Raw genomic sequence first — 20,882 nt, forward strand, 5'->3', positions numbered from 1 at the left:
CGCGCGGGGTCGCTCCCGAGCTGTGCCGGCAGCCGCGGGGCAGCGGCGGGGCCGGGCCGGGAGAGCGGCGGTGGCGGGGCGGCCCCGCGGGCCGGGAGACGCTCACTGCCCGGCCCGGCCCGGCCCTGCCCGCACCCATGCCGGCCCCGGGACGGCTCCTGCTCCTCGCCGCCGCGCTGGCCGCGGGCGCGCAGAGGAGCGGCGGCACCGAGCAGCCAGGTGAGCCCGGGGATGTGCGTGGGGATGGCCGCGGGTGTGGGGTCGCCCATAGGAGCTGAAGCTGGAGAGCTGAGCCCGGGGCTTCCCGTGTTCCCCAGCTCCCTGCAGGCTCTCTTGATGCTCTTGGGCCAGAGCGCAGCAGCAGCCGTCTGTGAGAGCGTTGGGACTCTCTGAGCCCGGGGGGGTGCTTTGCCACCAGAAATCTCCTGCACGGTTCCCAGACACCATTTCAGAATTTTGTTTGTTTGTTTGTTTGTTTGTTTTATTTACTTTACTCCAACAGCTGTAATTAAACAGTGGGAATGTGTGCATGGCAACTGGGACTGGCCCCTGGTTGTGCTGTGGCGGTCCGTGGTCAGAGCAGAGCCCCATGACAAACATCTGTAGGATCGGCTACTAGCAGTAGCCCATGGGAGGAGGCGAGGATGCACTGCCAGAGGGCAGAGGCAAGGTGAAGCAGCCCGGACAGTGCACTTACTTTGCAGATACTGGGAACTGGCAGCTGCAGTAGGCACAGCCTACCAGATCCATTGGGGTAACTGAGCCCAGAGAGCTGTCTTGGGAGATTAGCAGCCAGCTCAAGTGGTAGGAGGAAAGATGCTTAATTGTAAAGCTAACCACAGAAACCCTTTCTTTGCAGAGCCTGCTCTGTGGTCCTCCAGCAGCGACATTGTTCATCCAATCAAGGTTGACGAGAGCGGATCCTTTCTGTCCTATGACTTGTCCCACCGAGCCCTTCACAGAAGGTCTCTTTCCTCCAAGAACAAGTTTCTTGCTTTCTATGAACTGCATTACAAAGGACAACCCCTGAAATTCAACCTGAGCCTTAACATCAACCTCCTGACCCCTGGGTTTGTCAGTGAGAGGCGGTATGGGGGAATTGCTGATGCCAAGATCCAGTCTCACACTTACAACTCCTGCCATATGATCGGGGAGGTTCAGAGCCGGACGCTGAAGGGAGGCCTGGCTGCGCTCAGTACGTGTGATGGGCTGGTAAGTACCAAGGTTCTTAACCAACGGGGAAATAGCAGAAGCTGTGTGAAATCCTTTATTCTTTGGAAAGCAGGGGCAAAATTCCTCCTGACGGCAGCAGAGTCAAGATCTCATTGTGTAGGTTTGATGCTGCTTCGGATGACCTGACTGTAAATTTCCCATGGATTCCAGAAGTTTGGGAACTCTTGGGACTGTGTTTACTTGTGTTTGTGTCCGAATTCCCAAAGAGCAATTCCCATATCGCCTCCATCTTCTAGTATATAAATATAGGATTATGAGAAACACATCTGAAAATGTAGTTGTTCAAAGCCCAGAGATGATGAAACATCTCATCATAATGAAATACCATTTCATGATAGTGTGGGTCACATGTAGTGAAATCTCTTTTCACAAAAAGTGAACATCAGCCATCTTATTCCGTGGCCAATATTTTCAAAGGCAGTAGTAACATTTAAGAATGTAAGTTTTGTTGAAAGCCACAGTCATTATCACTAGTAAGACTGTGGTGCAGGCACCTAGGAAGGCAAATTCATGTCTTTAGCATAAATTTGTATGTCTGCATTAGATTGCATCTGACTGGCACCGGTACTGGGTCCCCACGGGGTTTAAAATCTCGTAGAGATTTGCAGAATCACTACAGTGAAACTTCGTAACTGACATGATGCACAGACACTCCTGTTCTCAAGCAGGGGCAGAGGGGTGCCAACAGCACTGTGATGTGTGGGGGTTCTGCTTCATGGGGTGAGCCCTGCACAGAGCTGGCACGTGCACGGGGTACAGGGCTGCTGCTGCTGGAAGTAGGAATCAGCAGTATCCTCACACCCCACATCTTTGCGTTTGCAGGGCTGCTAACTCCTTGCCTTGGCTTCCCGTATGCTTCTGTCCTGAGTCCCATCAGATCCTCAGGCTGCTGGCTGTCACAGGTGGCTTCAGTTCAGCTGAGGGCAGTGTTTGTATTTTAAGCTTCCTGTGTTTAAAGAAAAGCAGTATGTTTCTGTATGTTGAGCTAGCCTGCTAAAGAGTAGTGGTTTTTAAACTGGAGGTCTTCACAGGCCACAGAAATCACTGTGCTTTGTCTGGACACAAAGCTGTGCTGCTGAACATCAGCAGGAGCTCACACCTTCCCCGCAATGGGCAGGAGCTGAGGATGCATACCTGGGGCTGTTTCCCACACTGGTTCTGAGCCAGGATTTCAAGTTCAAAAAGTAGGTGGTGCAGATGGAGCAGGCGTGGGAGGGATGCTTAGTGTGTCCAGAGGCCTAGAAGAGTTGGCTCTGGCAGCATAACATGGAGAAGGTCATGAAAAATGCTGGGTGCATCCTGGAAGGTGTCGAAGTTGCACTTTTCCCACCAAACTTAACAGCATCTGAGGGTGATCAGCACCTTGCACTTCGCAGCTCGCTGAGTTGGTGGGTCTGATCACTTCATTTGCACTTTCACTCTCAGTTCAGCATCTGGGGTTCTGCCATCAAGGCTTGAGGTGTGAAGGAAGCCTGTCAAAGGGCTTGAGAAGGGCAGGCAGCTTAGCCCGGAGCTGGTTACCACAGTCTGAGCTCGAATGCTGCTTTTGCATTAACTTTCTCTGTGGCTTTGGGCAGTTTTTCCATCTGAAAGGCTGGGACTGTTATAACTCCTATCTTCAGGATAATGAATGCTACAGGAACTGGTTAAACATCTCTTTGTGGATTAACTATGGATGGGAGAGAGAAATAATACTCATTAAGTAATTCATTTTCTGCATGATGTGTCATGTGGAAACACCTTTTTATAATGGTTTGGAGAATCACATAATTAAGGCCATTAAAATGGGTTGGAAATGAACAATATCGTATAAATGCTATAGGTGTGTATCATTTGTCAAGCAGAAAAAAACAGCTCACAAAAAGCATCAGCACAATGGTGCCTGCAGCCAATAAACTGAGTGGTGAGAAACCCTCAGCCTTAAATTGCTTTAGAGCTTCTCTGCTCTATCTTAAAATAACCAAGGCTTTATGTCATACTGAACCACAGGAAACTGCATTAACAATGTGCTATGTGTCTCACATAATTATTAAGAAAAGTAAAGTGTGTCACTGAGCTTTGTTACAGTGAATTACTCACATGCACCTTGTAATTGTGTTAGGTGTTACAGGTAAACAAGGAACACGTTTCTGGTGTGGGAAAATTTAGTTCTGTAGGCTACAGAAGCACATTGCATTTGTACACAGTGGCAATACCTTGCATTTCAAGCCCAGTGTTGCTCAGTTAGAAGCACTCTCCACTTCTGAACTGTAAAGCATAGATGGGCTATCCCAAAATTCCTGCTTGTGGCAGCCTCAAGTGTTGAAATAAGTCTCATCAGCACCTCAAAGGGACAAGTTCCTCCCCTGTTCCTCCTTGTACAGCAGCTGGTCCAGCATTTGTTAGCTGTGTAGCATGGGATAATTATTCCTTCTTTGACAACCTTACCTGCCTTTGAGATCTGTTTCTGTGAAAGGCTTCACCTTTCTTAGAAGGCTGTTGAAGACTTTAAACTCTTGCTGTCAAGGATTCTAAAATGAAGCATAGTGCTAGGAGCTGGATTGTGCTCTCTTGTGTGTAACATAGTCAGCGTGGTTTCACCTTCTCCAGGGCTGCTTGCTCCTCTTGTTACAGGCTGTTGTGCATGAGTGTCAGAGAGGCAGGAGCAGGGATGTCAGTGCTGTGTGTTGTGGTGGGCCATGATGCATGAGGTGCGGTGAGATGAGGAGGTGTGTTTTAAACATGGCAAACCAGACCTTCCTGCAGACGGCAAACCCTTCATCATTCCCACAGAACCTCCTATTACTGGGGCAGAACGCAGCCATTGCAGAGCATCCCAGGCAGGCTCACACAGGGCAGCGATCTCTGCTCCAGCTGCAGACCCCAGCCTAGGAACTCCCAGTTCCTGGGGATGAAGCTGCCCTTCAGAGAGCTTCCCATTCAGCAAATGCCAGTGCTTTCAGATAGCTGTTTGTTCCTGAGATGGAGTTTGAGGCTCTGGGATCCCAGGTGAGTCCGTAACAATGTGTTGCAGCTGGATCAGGGCCAGAGGATTCATAATTGAACAAAGAAAGTTTTAGGGTCTCATTTCCTGCTGAAGGAGTGATGCCAGTGACACATCCTCTTTGTTGCATGAAGTACAATCCTCCTTCTCAGACTGACTTTCCTTGATTTGAGTTCCTGCTGTGATCAAGAGCTCCCATAGGTTCCTCCTCCTTTTCCCTCAAGGTTTTCTGGTGTTTGACAGCAAGAAGTCTGTAATCTGGGGGTTCACAATGATGGGACTTAATGCAAAAGTGACTGACTTCATCTTGTGAGGATATCCTTATGAAAACATCTCCACTGGTACTCAAAACACTGGTGCAGAACTATGCCCAAAGCCATGCTTTGGACTGAAATTCTCAGCTCTCCAGAGCTTCTCCATGAAGGTCAGGGAGAGCTGGCGTGAACATGGAGGAGGAAGCACAGTCCAAGGTCAGGCATACACGCATTCCTTGTCTGCTCTGCTTCTGGTTCTCTGGAGAAGGCGTTTCTCAGTCTCAGCATACCTGCAGTCCCCGAATTCACTCCTAAGTGTCAGATACCTTTTCACCTCTGCACCTTGTGACTGGAATCTCTTTAACTTTTGCTTTCCTACTCATCAACCCATGCTCACTTCCCTTTGGGAATTTAGAGCTCAAAATACCCATAAAAACAATCTCTTTAGAGAAGACATGTTTCTACCTGGAACATTTTACAAACCTGTCCCCTCCTCAGGTTCATACGAGGTGCAGACGGCTTTGTGATTCCATCTCTGTCTCTCCCTGCTAGAAAGGTGTGTTTCGGCTCATGAACGAGGACTATTTCATCGAACCAGTAGCCACCAGCTTTCCTGAGGATGCAGCAGCGCAGCCCCACAGGATATATAAACGGCACGCTCCTGAGCACCTGGGAGAGCAAGACAAGAAGCAGCCAGCAGCATGGGCAGCCTGTGGCGTGCAAGGTATTGTCTCCTTTCTCATACCTCTCACGACAAACTGACAGCGGCTAGATCCTAGAATTCATAATTTGGGTTCTGTAGTTTGAAGTACACAGTGAAAAGATAAAGGAATCAGTGCCAATCTGTAGTACCCTAAAGTGTCTCAGCAGATGTGCTTATCTTAAAATCTGGGAGTGTTCAGCTCCTGTGATAAGATCTCAGCACCCAGCTTTTACCTGAAAGGACACTGATTGCTCTAATTTGAGTTTTGGGAGTTGCGGTGCTGAAGGTCCCCTTTGCCACTTATCTGACTGGAAAGGAAATGCTCAGAGCACTGAGGCACAACTGACCCGTGGTTTTGTGGTGGTTTCTGTGGGCAGTGGGCGGTTCTGGGCCCAATTGGTAGGAGTCTGCTAAATGGCCTTGGGCTCCTTGCTGCAGGATGGCCAAGTTTCCGAAAGTGTAGGCACGCAGTGGTTTCCACACGCATTTTTGTTATGGGAAAGCTGACCACTGGTTCAAATTGCAAGTCAGGAAAATTTGCTTAGCAGCAGGCAGAAGTTTTCTGACATTCATGAGTGGAGCCCACAAGTCACAGGAATTATGGCAGTTTTTTTCTCCTGCCACTTTTCCTGTGTTTGCTTATGTTTCTTGCATATATGCTGAACCTCAGGCCTCTCGCTCTCATCTGTTCCTCCTGGGCCTCCTGTGATGTGGAGACTGAATATTTGTTTTTGATTCCTTGCAAACATCAGTTTGTGACTTGCCAGGGGTTTGGACTTTTGGAGTAAAACTTGGTTTCCATGAGCTAAATACCAGAATTCCCATTTACACGAGCGAATCCAGGTTGTCACCTTGGCCCTTCTGCCCAGCAGAATTATTTTAATACAAGTTAATGCTTTCTGTATCCGTAGCACCGTGCTTGTACCAGCGTCAAGGAACTAATTGTCCATTTCTGCGAAGGCAGCTCTCCTTCCTGCCTTTTGGAGAGGTAGAAAACCAGTTTTTTGCAGCAGGCCACCCCCTCCCACAGGGTGTTTGTATGGAGTCTCTGCTGGACAGTGGTCTCTTTGCTTTCATCCTCAGCTCCAGGGAGAGGGCTGGCCCCCAGAAAACGACAGATGGAAAAGGCAGGCAGTGGTGGCTCAGATGGACAGTGCTGACAGCACTGTGCTTCTTGCAGGGCTTTGACTTTGCTGGAGCAGAGCTCAAAGGCTGCATTGCACAAGCAGAGGATCATGGGCTGGAGTTCTAGTGCTGGGAGGGAGAGTTCAGAGAAGGAAGTTCAAAGTCTTTTCCATGATAAAATCGCAGGGCTAGTCATAAATTGGTTGACACTGTTCTCAGTGAAGAAGAACAATCAATGCTTTGGGCAGCCTAGCTGCTGGAGCATGAACCCACGTCCTGAGGGCTGGTACAGCTGCACTGAGGTCTGTGTTGCCCTTGTTATTTTGGAGCTGTTTTAGCTCTGCCTAGTTGAAAATTGAATGCCTGCAGTAAAATCATGTAATAGGGAGGTATTTACCATGGGAAGAAATCCTGGTGGCAAGAGAAACAGCGAAGGTACATTTCTACCCATCGGTCTGGAACAGGTCTTGAACATGAGGTGGCTCGCTCGCCTCAGGAGCTGGGGCAGCATCCCCACAGCTCAGCAGTACCTGGGGCTGGGAGCGCCGGCCTCCCATGCCGAGCAAGCAGCTCTAGCCTAGGGTCTCTGCAGCAATCAGTGCAAAGCTGTGAAGCAGCAGATCTGTGTGCAGTGGTGACGGACAGACACAAGACAGGGCTCGGGGAGTGAAGCTGAAAAGACCGGATGCTTTACTTTGCTAGTCTGGATATTTGAAGTTGTGTCTTCCAGACAGTGCATCTTGTCTTACTAATTCCCTAGAGCTCTCTGCTTCCCCAAACCCTTTTTTCCTATAATCATGTTATCTTTAGGCATTCTTCTTTTAATCTAAATGAATAAACTGATAATGGTAATAATGGTTCCTTCTAGACTTGGAAGCCTGTTGACTGTAAATGAATTTCACTGAGTATGGTATGGCTAGTGTGTAATGTACCTGGATCTCTATTTGAATACAGACCAGCAATGTGGACATGATGTATGTGCCCTGGAAAGGAAACTGAAAGTCTACAGAATCTGTATTACCTCAAGTCTTCCGTCTTCAACTGATGTATTGCTGGTTTTCTTTACAAGTCATCACACACAGCCAGATGGTGTTAGAGTCAGCCTGGTATTCAGTTTCTGTCAGTACCCTGTGCTGGATATTGTGAGCCTGTATGTACAGCTGGGCAAGGGTGTGAGAGGGATGCTGAGGGGAAATGCCATACAAACCCTGCCTGGTAGCCAGGGAGCTGTCTGCACCGTGCTCCACATCCCGCATGGAAGCTCAGCAGCAAAGGACACAATGAAAACAAACTCCAAGGAAGCCGTTGTGATTAAACTGTCACAGTGGTATTAGCAATTCGTCAAATTATTCAGATAGTTAGGATTTTTCAGGCTGGGGCATAAAACACTCTTTCTCAGCTAAAGTACAGTATAGTCCATAAAATGTAAAAGTCCATTGTTAGTAAAGTAATGCAGAGCCCATAGAAACTGATCATAAAAGCATTTCCCACTGTGTGTGATGTGGTTTGTAAAGCCTTTACCCAACTTGGGGCTGACCCTGACCTTGATCTTGGAGCAGCGTCACAGGAAAAGTCTCGACATGAGAATTCCCAGTTTCTGGTGTGCATTAGGAGCGTCCAAGCTCTCCTCTGGCATCATGTGCCTTTTCAGCCCAATGAATGTCCCTCTTGTTTCTCTGGGGATGAGAAGCACAGAAACCCAGAGTTCAGTCTTCATGTGGCCAAGGAAATCTCTGTGCAGCCCTGCGGGTGTTTCAGCCTTGTCCAGGACAGCGATGATCTTTGGGATTTGGCTCAGGACATCCGGTTTCCAGGGCATGGAGTTTATTGTGTTGGGGAACTGTCTTTCCCAGCAAAATAGAAATGTTTGATTGTACTCAGAAGTGCTGAGCCACTGGTGGTGTTTCTGTGCAGTGCATGGTCAAGCATCTCTCCATGTTTGCCTATAAATTAATGTGTTGATACAAAATGCAAGTGCTCTGCTCTGGGAGACTGCATGTTCTTCACAAAATGTTTCAGACCCTGTTTCAGTTCAAGAATTTATTTCAAAAGATTTTTTTAATTCTTTCGTGCTAATGCTGCTGTGCAGTGTTGTGAAGTCACAGTTTTCATCTCTCAGTGAATTTTTGGAGCGTATAGTACAGCGAATTTGCAGGTAAGTTATGGGTCTGAGTGAGTGTGAGACCTCCTGATCCACACCAACAGATTCTTTAATTTTTTTGTTAAAAAAAGGCATCTTGATGGTATTTTACCAGTGCTGCAGACTTTTTACCAAAAAAATCTTTTTTCTCCCTTTAATCCCTCAGAATCTCAGGAAAGCCTAGAGAAGTCTGAGAAGCGGAGGGAAAGATGGGAACAGAAGCAATACAGGAAGAGAAGAATAAAGCAGCGTTCCATCAGCAAGGAGAAGTGGGTGGAAACGCTCGTGGTGGCAGACACCAAGATGATAGAATACCATGGGAGTGAGAACATTGAGAAGTACGTGCTGACTGTGATGAACATGGTGAGTCCTGATTTTCTCAGCCACAGAGCTGCCAGGTCCCTGGAGATGCAGCTATGAGACATAAGGGCCACTGGGCTTGCCAGAGCTCCTTCCTGGTGGGACCTCAGCAAATCTCTCACCAAACAGGCTGTTCCCACCCTCACATTTGCTTTTCTGCATTGTTTAGTCCTCCATCTGCTTCAGGAGGATTTGTTGCTGTGAGCGAGCCCAAGGCCAAAGTCTTGGTGCAGATGGGAGCAGCTCTCAGCCTGCAGCAGTTTCACCTTCCCCGTGGGGCTCAAGGGCTGTTCCCGTCCCTCTCTCAGTGAGGGTGGTTAACATGGCCTGCCAGGTAGGTGCTGCAAGGGCAGGACTCCTTCTCCTGCACCTACAGCTTCAGGACAGAGAGGGGACCGCTGCTGCCCGTGGCCGCAGCATCACCACTGCTGTGTTCCCCAGTCAGGCAAGCAGGCAGCTTGGGCGGGGAGGTGCAGCTGAAGTTGAAACCTCTCTGAAGCCTGTGCTGGGGCCACCCACAGCCCCCTGCTTGGTAAGGAAGTCTCCTCACAGGAAAAGACCTGCAGGGCTGTGGGAGTTCTGGCTCGGGCTCCCTTGAACTCAGTGCTGGCAGTGCCAATAAGAGACACCCACGAAGAGAGCGCTGCAGGGCAGCTGCCATCGTGTTTTTCATCTCAATCCCAAATGCTGCAGAGCTGGTGCCAGCCTGCGGGTGATGGCTGAGTGCACTAGCCTGGTTGACAGAAGTGTGAATGGCTTTCCTGGGAAGGTGCCACTGAGGGCAGCTGAGGGAAGGAGTAGAGCACAGATCCAGACTGTAGCTGAGCTGTTTTGCTGGCACCAAACCATAGGAGCGTTTAGTGGTGAAACTTATAGGCAGGTTTTGAAAGCTAACTGAAATAATTGCATTGAAATTCCTCAGGTTTTCATGCTGCTGCTTAGACTCGGGCATTTCTGGAGGCATTGACTCATAACTAGACGGTGTGATGTGTTAATGAACTAACCTTGCACATCCGGAGTGCCGCTCTTAATTTTGCCTGAAGTCAAAGAATCAGACTGGTTTAAGGTGGGAAGGGACCCATGGAGGTGACCTTGCCCAACTTCTGCTCGTGCCAGGCCACCTCGAGCAGGGCCGCCTCCAGAGTCACGTGTGAAGAGAACCTGGTGGTCTTGAAAATCCAGGGAGGTTTTGCTAAAGCCATAAAACAAGCAGATAAGTCAGTGTGAGTTGGTGTAGTCTGTTTGCTCTTCAGCTGTTGTGGTAGCATCTGTTTGCATTTCAGAAGAGGTGTGGTTGATGGCCAGAAGAGAGGGTGGGATTGGATACAGGACCTCAGTGTAACATCCCTGGATTTCCTGATGTTGGTGAAGACACAGAGAGAGCGCTGGCTTTGAGGTGTTTAACACATCTGTTAGGGAGTGAAAGTGGAGGTGGTCCCCCAGGCGTTTCTGGCTGAGTTTCAGTGTGCTACAGAGATTAAATCAGTTTCCACTGTATTATGAATGCTATAGTCTGGGTCTACATCTGGTCTTATATTTTATTTTTGGGAATTCCCCAAGATGTTGAGATGTTGTCAACAACCTTCAGTAGCTTCCCTTTAAGCTCATGTTGCCTTGCAAATGTACTTTCCAGGAGAACTGTCACAGGGCAAGATGTTTCTTCTGGGCTTTATTTACTTGACTTTGTGCTTTGCAGGTGGCGGGGCTGTTCCACCATGCCAGCATTGGGAACCCCATCAACATTGCTATAGTGCGACTCATCCTGCTGGAGAATGAAGAGGTAAAAAGAAAACAAAATGACTCACACTTCCATTCTGGCAGCCAAACTGGAATACACAGAGAGCTGGCCTTGAAAGCCTGTAAGCTCTCTCATAGGCAGTTTTCATGGATGAATTAAGTAAGATTAATACAGATTCCCATGCTTTACTTCCTTGTCTTCTGCATGGGCTGCAGGTCTGGTGAAGTTAGGAGGATTATATGTCAGAGGAGCTGCGGATTATGATTCTTATAATAATTTGTAATTTAGCCACTGTGATAGTATCTTCCCTCTCATCCTGTAATCTATGGGATGTTACCCAAAGCCACTGGTACTATTTGCCTGTGGCAGCGTCCCTTCAAACCTGGGGCAGGCATAGCTCCAAGTCAGTGCTGGGGAAGGAGGGTTCAGTGGTGGCTGAGTGGCTGAAGCTCACTGCATCCCACAGGAGCATTCCCCACCAGTAGCGCTGGCGGAGGCTGAGAGTTGTTGGTTGTTTGTGTTTCCCAGCTGCAGCAGTTGCTCTCAGGGAGCCTGACGCTGCTCAGTCTGGCTGCCCAGCTGCATCCTTCTCTAAAGCACATCAGCCAGGATGGAGTATTTTCCTGCAGTGTTTCTTAACCCCTGATATCAGATGACTTAATGGTTTGGTTGAATCACTGATGGAAAGAAAGGACTGTATTCCCACCCAGCCAACAGCTTATAAAATACAGAGCAATTCCATCTAGATGGCAGTAGGTCCTGATCTTACTCTCATGGGTCAGAGATCGGATCCCTCCCCACTGCTTCCTAAAAACCAAACAGATCCAGTAACAGTATGACAACTGACTTTTAATTGTGTTGGCAGGAGGATCTGAAAATTTCCCATCATGCAGACAACACCTTGAAAAGCTTTTGCAAGTGGCAGAAGAGCATCAATGTGAAAGGAGATTCCCATCCCTTGCATCATGATGTTGCAGTCCTGCTCACAAGGTATTGTGTCCTGGTTTTATGCTGTAGGTGTTACTCCACCAGCTAGAAATTCCTCCAGTGGCTGCAGGCAGGTGGGACACAGGCAGCTAGTTGCATATTTTAGTGGAAGCTGCTTATATCTCACTCTGTGTACCTCAGCCCTGTCTGGAAGCCTGCATATACAATATATAACATGAAATCTGAAAGTGGTCTGGCCCTAGCGGCTGGAACTGGTGTCAGACCTCAGTTTTAAACCTGGAAACTGCTCCCAGTTTACCAGCAGTTGGGGTTTCCAAACCAAATTTTCACTGTGCCCCTATTGGGAAACCCTAGAATGGGCGTGTCCTTGCAGCAAAAGTACACAGGGATTAGCTCTCTGTTTTCTCTTGTAGATGAATTCAGGGATTTCCAAAGGAGCCTGAGAGCAGGCCCCTCACCTCCCATGTAGCTGGGTGGAATTCATGTCTCTGGCCAAGTTTATATACCTTACAGTCAGAATGTGGTTTGATGGTTTCATGCTGCAGCAGCTTGGATGTTGGCAGCATCATGGTTGTTTGTGCAGTGATTCACAACCCACAACAGTTTTGTCTTCCTTAGAAAATTTGCTTTGTAGTAGAAATAAGGCACTTAAGGCCATGTACTTCAATGGAGTTGTTCTTCCTGGGTGGCTGGAGCTCCCCTGCCCTAGACCACAGCACCATTGGGATGTACTTCCCCAAGAAATGTAGTAATTGCTTAATTATTTGCAGCATCAACTTTATTTATACAATAGAATAAACATAGCCAGTCTGGCTTGCAGTTCCCATTAATCAGGCTTTCTAATAAGCTGGGGATATCGAGAGAGTAAAGGGGAAAGGAAGAGTCATAAATCTTTCTGCGTGGAAAGACATTTGGATGTCTCCATTCTTGCTTCTGTTTGGCCAGTGTTCGCTGGGCTTAAAGGCTTCTCGTTAGTCTGGGACCAGGAGGCAGGAGGGGCTTGCTCTGAGGCAGCTGTCCTGGGCTGGCCCCATGGACATTGTGCTCTGCCCACACTCAGTTTCACATCACCCTTTGGATCTTACTGTCTTCAACCTCCTTTTTGCCGTGTGTGTGTGTGTGTGTTGTTTTCAATCACCCAAGGAAGGACCTCTGTGCAGCAATGAACAGACCCTGCGAGACCCTGGGTCTGTCCCACGTGGCGGGGATGTGCCAGCCGCACAGGAGCTGCAACATCAATGAGGACACAGGGCTGCCCCTGGCCTTCACTGTGGCCCACGAGCTTGGACACAGGTACCCCCAGTTTCCTTCTTCTCCTTTCTGACCCCTGTCCTCTGTATGGCCTAGTCAGGACTTGACAAGGGACAAATAAAAGTTGGAAGGATGTTGCTGAGCAATTCCTTGAATCTCAGGAAATGTACCCTGAGAAATTCATTTCAGAGTTAGGTTTTTGGTTGCCCTAGATTCAAGGAACCCTTCACAAGTTACACATACATGTACACGTGTATGTTGCTGATACTAAAAGTAGTGGAGATTGAGAGATTTTAAAACAGAGTCTATGTATAGTGTCATGACAGAATTTTTCTGATCCTGATTTCAACTAAACTTGAGAAAATCATTTGAACATCATAGTCCATATCTTTGTACAGTAAAAGCCTGTAACCAGTAAGTTTAATTGTTATATAATAAACTGTTTTTGTTCAATATTCTCATCACTTTATTCTTGGCTGAGTTGCCAGTAAAACTCCTGCGTAAAGTATGTACATTGGGAAAAATTCCATGTAATAATGACACATTATATTTTGTTTGAATTCATAGATCTATTAGGTTAAATGCTAGCCTCACGTGCTGTTTGTATGAAGCACAGTCCATTGGCTTTGTCACTTCAAAATAGTGACAAATAGTCATCTCTTTACTCCAGTGCAAGGAGACATAAGCTTCTGGGGCTGTTCCCCTTGCTTGAGGTGTTGCAGAACACGGGGTCTGGACAGAGGCGAGAGCATAGCCGTATTTCCCCAGCTTACCACGTGGCCTCTTGTTTGCCCCTGCTGGCCACGCTAGCACATCAAGGGCATGATATCCTCTTAATTGTGAAGCAACAGAATCCCATTTGAGCCCTTGCAAGATGTAAACTGAGAGGATGCCTGGCTCTCCTGTTCCATAACATATGGGACAAAGCTTGTGACAGCATCTGTGGTCCCACTGGAGCTTCCCAGATAGCTAAGCACTCCCTGTTAAATAATGTGTTTCCATAAAGTTGCAAATGTTTGTAGTGTCTGGTATAGTGTGTCAGAAAGCAGAGAAGCTGCGTGGTTGTAGCAGGCATGTGGCTCACCTCTCCTTTGTGGGACTGTGCTCTTACACAGTTTTGGGATTCAGCATGATGGAAGCAGCAATGACTGTGAGCCAGTTGGGAAAAGACCTTTCATCATGTCTCCACAGCTCCTGTATGACACATCCCCACTCACCTGGTCCCGTTGCAGCCGGGAGTACATCACACGATTCCTTGAGTAAGTCCTTGCTGCTGCTTCTTATTTGTTTGCATTGGTGCTCGGGGCTGAGCTGGCTGCCATGAGTTGGGGCTGGGTTGAGCTTTGGGATCTGCAAGATACTTTCTGGTCTCAGAAGTCAACCCCAGGGCACTTGGTGGTATTTTTAACTTGCTGGGAAGGATGAGTATTTGAATGCAAAAGCAACTTTGTGCAGTGGTACAGAGGTTGTTGTTTGAATAAATAAAGCCAGAGCAGTTTTCTTTGTTGACTTAGCTGGTGGGACTTCCAAAGCATGGTTGCCCCAGTAGCAGAATGCTGGAGCTGGCTGTGCTCCTCTCTGCCCCAGCGTCAGCCACACATCGCTTGTACCAGCTTAACGGATGGGTGTGCAGCTGAAAGCACATTACTGTGTCCAAGCTGCTGAGCAGAAGGAGCAATTTTCCGTAGCACACGGGATTTGTACCTCTCACTGCACCCTAGAGAGCCTGATCTTGCTTTCCACTCGTCCCAGGAACAAGGCTGTGCTTGGGACAAACGTGTGATGTTTGCCTAGAGATGGGAGGCACCATGTGAGGAGATGAGACCTAGCCAAATTCTTTCATGCATTTGTTTATTTTTAGTGCCCTGTGGCTGATTTTCCAGTCCGTTGTTAAGTTCTTAGGAACATGGCCCAAGACTTACATTTGTCAGCCAGTCTTTAGCACTGGAGGGGTACTTTTCTTCCTTGCTATGAGAAGATTAGAAAACAGTGCGAGCATCTTTAAGAAGCAGCAATAGAAAAGCTCTGGCTGCATCCAGTGTGTTTGCAAGGGGCCGGGAGCTGCATGGTAGGAGTACTGGCTGGTGGTGAGCTCCCATTGCTAAATCCCAGCCAGTGGCCTGAAACATGTGGGCTTGGCTCCATGTAGGGCGAATTATTGTTGATCTGTGGCTTTCAGTGGAATGAGTCTTTCTTGCATCTACAGAACTCTTGGCCTTTTGTTTTTAACCTTTGTTTTTAGATGTAGCATTTCCTGCTGGCGGTAACCTTGGGCTGCCACTAGCTGCAGCAGGGAAGAAGCAGACCATCTGGCTGCCTGTCCAGTGGAGTTTTCATCTCTTTGCTCCGTTCCCAGAAGGGGCAGCTCTTCCTTCAGGAGTAGAGCAGAGTTCAGCAGGCATCTCTCAGCATCTGTGATATCCTGGAGGCGAAGGAGCGGCCTGCTGCGAGCACAGACATGAGTGCATTTTAATACAGTATTGGCAGGAGAATGGGAAGGAATGAGCCAAAAAATGAGACCCTGCTGACCTGGGATTGCTAGATGTGCTTGGAACAGACCTCGTGTTAAAAAAAATACACAACACAACACTCTCAGGTTATGTTATTGTTTTACAAAAGAGAGTGAACACTGTTGAGCCTTTAAGCATCAGAAAATGATTTGTGTCTCTGATGCTAGCACAGCTCCAGTGCTGTGATCCTGTGCAGGGCTCTGTGATCCTTGAGGCAGCGGCTTTGGGTGGGAAGAAGCTGTAGGACCTCTTTTCTCTGCACCCTTCACCATGATATGAGCTCTTTTAAACCTGGCTGGTGGACGAAAAGTTTAAAAAGGGGTCTGGTATCTCATGATGCTTTGAAGGGACCGTGAATATGCAGTAGTGTGGAGAAGGCTGCCTTCATCCCACAGCTGCTGATTGTCACGTTTCCCTTCAGTCTTTCCTTCTCTAGACCAGACAACTTGTTTTTCAGCCTGTTTTTGCAGATCTGAAGGACTTCTTCCATCATCTTCCTGTGGGCTCTTTCTAGCTGACCCCCACCGCATGGAGCCTGGCTTGCTTGCCTTTGCAGCACCCACTGCTGCCCCTGCTCGGCCACTAGCACCCAGCTCTTCCTACAGTGCTGCTCTTCTCCAGTCATTCCAGCTCCTCTGTTTGCGCAGCTGATTCCTCCTAAGTTTAAATCCTTGCCTTTGTTTTTATTGAATTCAGTCCTGGCTTTTTGGACCCTTCTTCCAGTTCTGCAAGAGCTTTTGGAATTTTAATCCTGCTTGCAAGCGTATTTGCAGATCCTCCCAGCCTACTCGCATATGGGGATTTAATCATCATACCATCTATTCCATCATCCAGCTCTTTAATGAACAGACTGAAATAGGCAGATGCAGAGCAGACCCCTGTGAATTTTTACTGCCGTGTGGGTCACTGTATATCCCTTCAAAGCCAGATTAAACTCATGCCAATTCTTGCTGGCTCAGTAAAGTTTTTTGGCAAGATCTGGAGGCCAGTTGAAGTTACCAGTAGGACAGCTGTAAAATGGTTAATGAAGAAATAGATTTTGAACATAACTCTAGAAATCTAAACTATCCCCATACAGGGACTGCGGAGATCTCCTGTAAACTGAGGCAAGACAAAAAGTGCCTTCAGCAGCACAGGGGGCAAGCAGGGCTCAGGGCATTTTTGGGGCGGTGTCAGGCCCCATACGCTGTTGCCAGAATAAATGATTGTGAATTAATCCAGAGGAGTAGCAGTTTCATGCATGCAGCTAGAGCAGGACTCCAGTGCTTAAGCTTTGACTTTCCCAGTAAAGATGTAATCATTTCTAATTTTAGAGAACGTATGCTTCTTAAGTGTCTCCCATCAGTGCATAAAGAAAAACCTCCAGAGGTGCAATGCTGTGACTTTGCTGTATGCCTGAAACAGGCTTATAGCTCGAGGCTGGACATGATACTGCATCCAGCTGCATAATTCACACCTAATCCAGCCCAGCTCAGGCCTGAGTCACCCACAGGAATCCTTCTTTCCAGTGGGCCGGGGGGAGGCAGGATGCTCTCACTGCTGGTAAACTTGAACAGAGAGACTTTCCAGCTCATGGACTGCTGAAAGCAGCGTGTTTACTGATTTTTTCAATGGGGAATTTGCTTATAAAAACTAGATATGTGGTGTATTAAGGAGCTGTGTTCCCACTGGGCTATTTCCAGCCAAGCAAGGGACTGGCAGGTGCCTGGAGTGGACCTTTCCAATGCAGGATGTGAGAGGGGCAGTGGGTGGCTGTTGTAGCGAGCATTGCCCTGCAGCCCTGCCAGCACACTGCAAAGCGGGTGCTCGCTGCAACTCCCAGCCCCGTTCTGCTCCTGAGCTGGGCTGTGTTGCCAGCTTGGGTTAGAAAGGAATCCTGTTTCACGTTAATTTAGACCTGTTCCCAATCACAACAAGCTGCAGTAATCTAATCTGCTCAGAAACCCACGCTGGAGACTTTGCTTTGCTGGAAACATGTTAGTTTAAGTCAACACTGTAAGCTAAACTAGTGACAATTTCTTGTGTGTTTGGGAAGTATCATAGCAAAACCACTCACAGCAGAGCAAGCCAGCCAGGATCATCCATCTTGGCTTCCTGGCAGCAGGCCACGGGCCGTCTTGGCAGCGCTTCATGCTCAGTTTTAATATCTCTTTCTAAAAACATACTGTCCAGCACAGTCTGAGCACTGTTTGTAGCAGCAGATATGAGAGTGAGTGAGTTTTGCTGCTGGCAGTCTACTCTGTTTTTATTAGCAGGGCATTGACACTAGAGCTGGAGCGTCCACAGGGACATTTTGGGGTTGGCCTGGTGTATGAACGCAAGGACAACATCTGCTTCTCAGCAGTGCAATGTTTGTTCAGTGAAACCCTTCACTTTGAGTAGTGAAACTGAGGGCTGGACCCCGGGCTGAGGACTTTGGTGATGACTTGGTTGCAAAACTGAAATCCAGGGGATTAGTACCAGGCAAAGCAACATTTCTGGCTTTTCATCATGGGGTGCCAGGACATGTTGGAGTGTCAGAGGGTGTGTTGGGGATACGTGGGCTGCAGTTGCAGACACCAGATCACCCGACTCAGAAGTCAGATAAGTGCATGTGGAGATCCACATGCTGGAGTGGGTGCAGGGTTTATTGGAGAGCCATGGTCATATCAGCTATAGAATGAATGTCAGGATTTGAGGATGAGACCCTGATGAGATGTTTGGTTCCTCTGCTTGCAGCTGCTGGAGCGGTGCATGGGACCTACCTGCACCGACCAGGCAGTGACGCTGCCCTGACACCTCTCTTTCAGCCGGGGCTGGGGGCTGTGCCTGGATGATCCCCCTGCTCGGGAGGTGCTGGACTTCCCCCTGGTCCCCCCGGGCGTCCTCTATGATGTGAGCCACCAGTGCCGCCTGCAGTATGGTGCCTACTCCACCTTCTGTGACGACATGGATGTAAGCCAGGGTCCCTCCTCCCAACGTAGCATGGACTCATACAGCTCTGAGGGTTTTTTGGGGGGTGGGGGCTTTGCAAGGGACGACCCTCTCCCTGCAAGTAAAATCTCTACCAATGGGTTGGCCCCTGCAGTAACCACGTTCTGTGTTTTTTCTGCAGAGTGTCTGCAACACACTGTGGTGCACAGTGGGGACCACGTGCCATTCCAAGCTGGATGCTGCTGTGGATGGGACAACATGTGGAGAGAACAAGGTGAGTGGGAGCAGTCTCATTCGCAGGTGTAGAGATTCTTTGTCCTGTGTGCAAGAGATGATTTTTGCCAGAAAAGTGCAAAACCTGGAATTTTGCAGACTCCAGCACAGGTCACCTTGATGCCCTTACTCCAGCCAAATGCTGCTGGCAGGAGGCTGAATTCAGGAAAGTCAAGATGTCCCTAGAAAGATGAAACCTGCAGTCTGAATGGCAGCACAGGGCTTGCAGGGTCACATCCAGGGGTCTGTTCCCTCACACAAATCATTAAACAGCCCTATATCCCTGAATTTCTCATTGCACAGAGGTGAACTTGGCTCCATCAGAGCTCAGCTGACCCCCAGGCTCCCTGGAGTGAGTGTAGCATGGGTTTGCACAGGACAATATGAATACTGGACTTTAGTGCTCCTCCAAGGTAGAGCTCTCTAAGTGAAGGTCTGTTAGCGCATCATTATCTTGGTTTCCCTTCTTCTGGCCTGTCCCTTTGCAGTGGTGCTTCAATGGCGAGTGTGTGCCCGTGGGTTACCGTCCTGATGCCATCGATGGCAGCTGGGGGCCCTGGAGCTCATGGGCTGCCTGCTCACGGAGCTGCGGTGCAGGCGTGCAGAGCGCCGAGAGACAGTGCAGCAACCCCACGTAAGTGTGCATGTGCTCTCCTGGGTTTGTTCAACTCATTTGTGTAGGAGAGGAGCCCAAGGCTTCCTGACGGCCCCCTAAAGCAGGGGCTGTGACCTGACTGGTCTGGTCCTACTCATGTCTGCACTGGACAGCAGAGGAGTGGTGCCATTATGCAGTTATCCTTCTGAACAACACGCCTTTGAAACACCACAGACGATTCATTTCATGGGGTTATCCAGCCATCTGGGCGATGGCAGGCTCTGGAGGGGAAGAGCTGGCTCCGTCTGCTTTCACGCACAACTGCTCCTGCACCAGGCAGGCAGAGAGCACTGGAATGTGATTTCAACAAAGAGTAAAGACTCTGCGCTTGTTGCTGTTAAACATATCCGGTGTCTTTTAATGACTGAAAAGAAAAATAGACTTTTTGTGGTTCTGACTCACTCTCATTTTGAAAACTCCCACTGCTGCTTATCAACTCTTTTCTCCGTGAGTGATTTCTGAGCAAGCTGAATGAGCTGCAGTAGTGGGGGACGCTCTCTGCTCCCCAGCCCAAGGGCCAACCAAGGAGCAGCATTATCCATGCCATGACCGCTGCGCTGACCCATCTGTTCTCCAGATGCCTCCCTCCTTGCCCGATCCCTATTGTATTGGATTCACACAAAGGCCCCCAACTCGTCGAAGTGTCACAGTGCCTTGTAACAGGGAGAGAAAAGGGCTTTGTGAGCAATTTTCCAGTGGCGGTCATTTTTCAATGGCTTAAGAAGATTTGAAAACTAAGAGGGAATCTCTCTAATGAGCCCAGATGTTCTTTCTGCCTAATTCTTTGGGTGCATTGTTTTTAACGCATACTATTGAACTGTTTAAAGAATAGCTGTGTAATCTCAGTCCTAGGTCAAGAGCTAGGTTTGTGTTTGACATGAGTTTTGTGACAGAAGTGCAGTTGTAGTTTATGGAGTGTTCTAAACACAGCTGCAGGCATGTAGGAGAGCAAACATTGTAAAAGCAGCAGAATTTCCCTGGGCAGTTGTTTGCTTTGGCCACGGTAGGTAAATCTTCAGCTTTGCCTTTTGGATGAAGTGAACAAATGTCTGCACTGGGTAGCCCTTCCTCCTGCAGGCGTTTCCTAGGGGAAAGGTATGTAAACACAACCGTAAAATAAGAATTAATGTTACTCCTTTCAGGAAGTTGTGCCACTCTTAACCAATCAGAGAAAAAGTGATTTTCATAAGGTCGTGGGGATGTGGGACGCAGAAATTGCAAGTGACCAAACCAATGTGGTGAAACGGCAAGCATCAAGAACCAGTGGCAGTATTCTGAGAGTCTTTTGGCATCTGAGAAAAGCCTGTTGTTGCTTTTTAAGTCCCTCACACTTTAAAAATGTTGGAAAGAATGATATATTTTTAAAAGTACTTTCCAAAGTAAGTAAGAATTGATCACCTTGTGTATACAGTGTTTCTGGCTGTTTCTGTCATTTAGGAATCACCAGCATGAAAAATCTAAAGCCTGAAGAAATCTGTTTCCACTCAAGAGATGCCTTGTGAGATTTCTTCACTGTGGGCAAGAGTTCATGTTAGACCCATCCACCAGTCCCACAGTTCTTGCTGGGTTGTGTTACGCTGTAGAAACAGTTCTGAGGTCATCCAGCACAGAAAGCAAAACTGAGTGGGCCAGGGGAGGTTGTCAGAAGTCCCGGAACTGTGGCCTCTTGCCCTTTGATCAGGAGCTGTCCTGTTGGCCATTCAGCCCTTGAGTCCCTGCTCGAATCACTGACAAAGTCACGATCAGTCTGAGTTGCAGTTCTTCCAGAGTGAGACTGAGGTTATTTGGGAGGTGGT

At 48.3% G+C, this 20,882-nt stretch overlaps 1 protein-coding gene across 3 annotated transcripts in view; it reads left to right on the forward strand.

The window, feature by feature from the left end:
* ADAMTS7 (ADAM metallopeptidase with thrombospondin type 1 motif 7) overlaps window positions 87–20,882 on the forward strand; it is a 56,194-nt gene continuing 35,398 nt past the window's right edge. For all 3 annotated transcript variants that reach the window (XM_021407637.1, XM_021407635.1, XM_021407636.1), the window contains exons 1-11: window positions 87–219; window positions 860–1,212; window positions 5,023–5,194; window positions 8,605–8,801; window positions 10,495–10,578; window positions 11,402–11,526; window positions 12,628–12,777; window positions 13,851–13,994; window positions 18,035–18,179; window positions 18,340–18,432; window positions 18,920–19,065. In XM_021407637.1, the coding sequence (XP_021263312.1) occupies window positions 138–219; window positions 860–1,212; window positions 5,023–5,194; window positions 8,605–8,801; window positions 10,495–10,578; window positions 11,402–11,526; window positions 12,628–12,777; window positions 13,851–13,994; window positions 18,035–18,179; window positions 18,340–18,432; window positions 18,920–19,065 (1,691 nt within the window). In that variant the 5' untranslated portion in view covers window positions 87–137. The remainder of the gene's footprint in view (window positions 220–859; window positions 1,213–5,022; window positions 5,195–8,604; window positions 8,802–10,494; window positions 10,579–11,401; window positions 11,527–12,627; window positions 12,778–13,850; window positions 13,995–18,034; window positions 18,180–18,339; window positions 18,433–18,919; window positions 19,066–20,882) is intronic.

The sequence above is a fragment of the Numida meleagris genome, chromosome 9, assembly GCF_002078875.1.
Source record: "Numida meleagris isolate 19003 breed g44 Domestic line chromosome 9, NumMel1.0, whole genome shotgun sequence".
Taxonomy (NCBI): Eukaryota; Metazoa; Chordata; class Aves; order Galliformes; family Numididae; genus Numida; species Numida meleagris.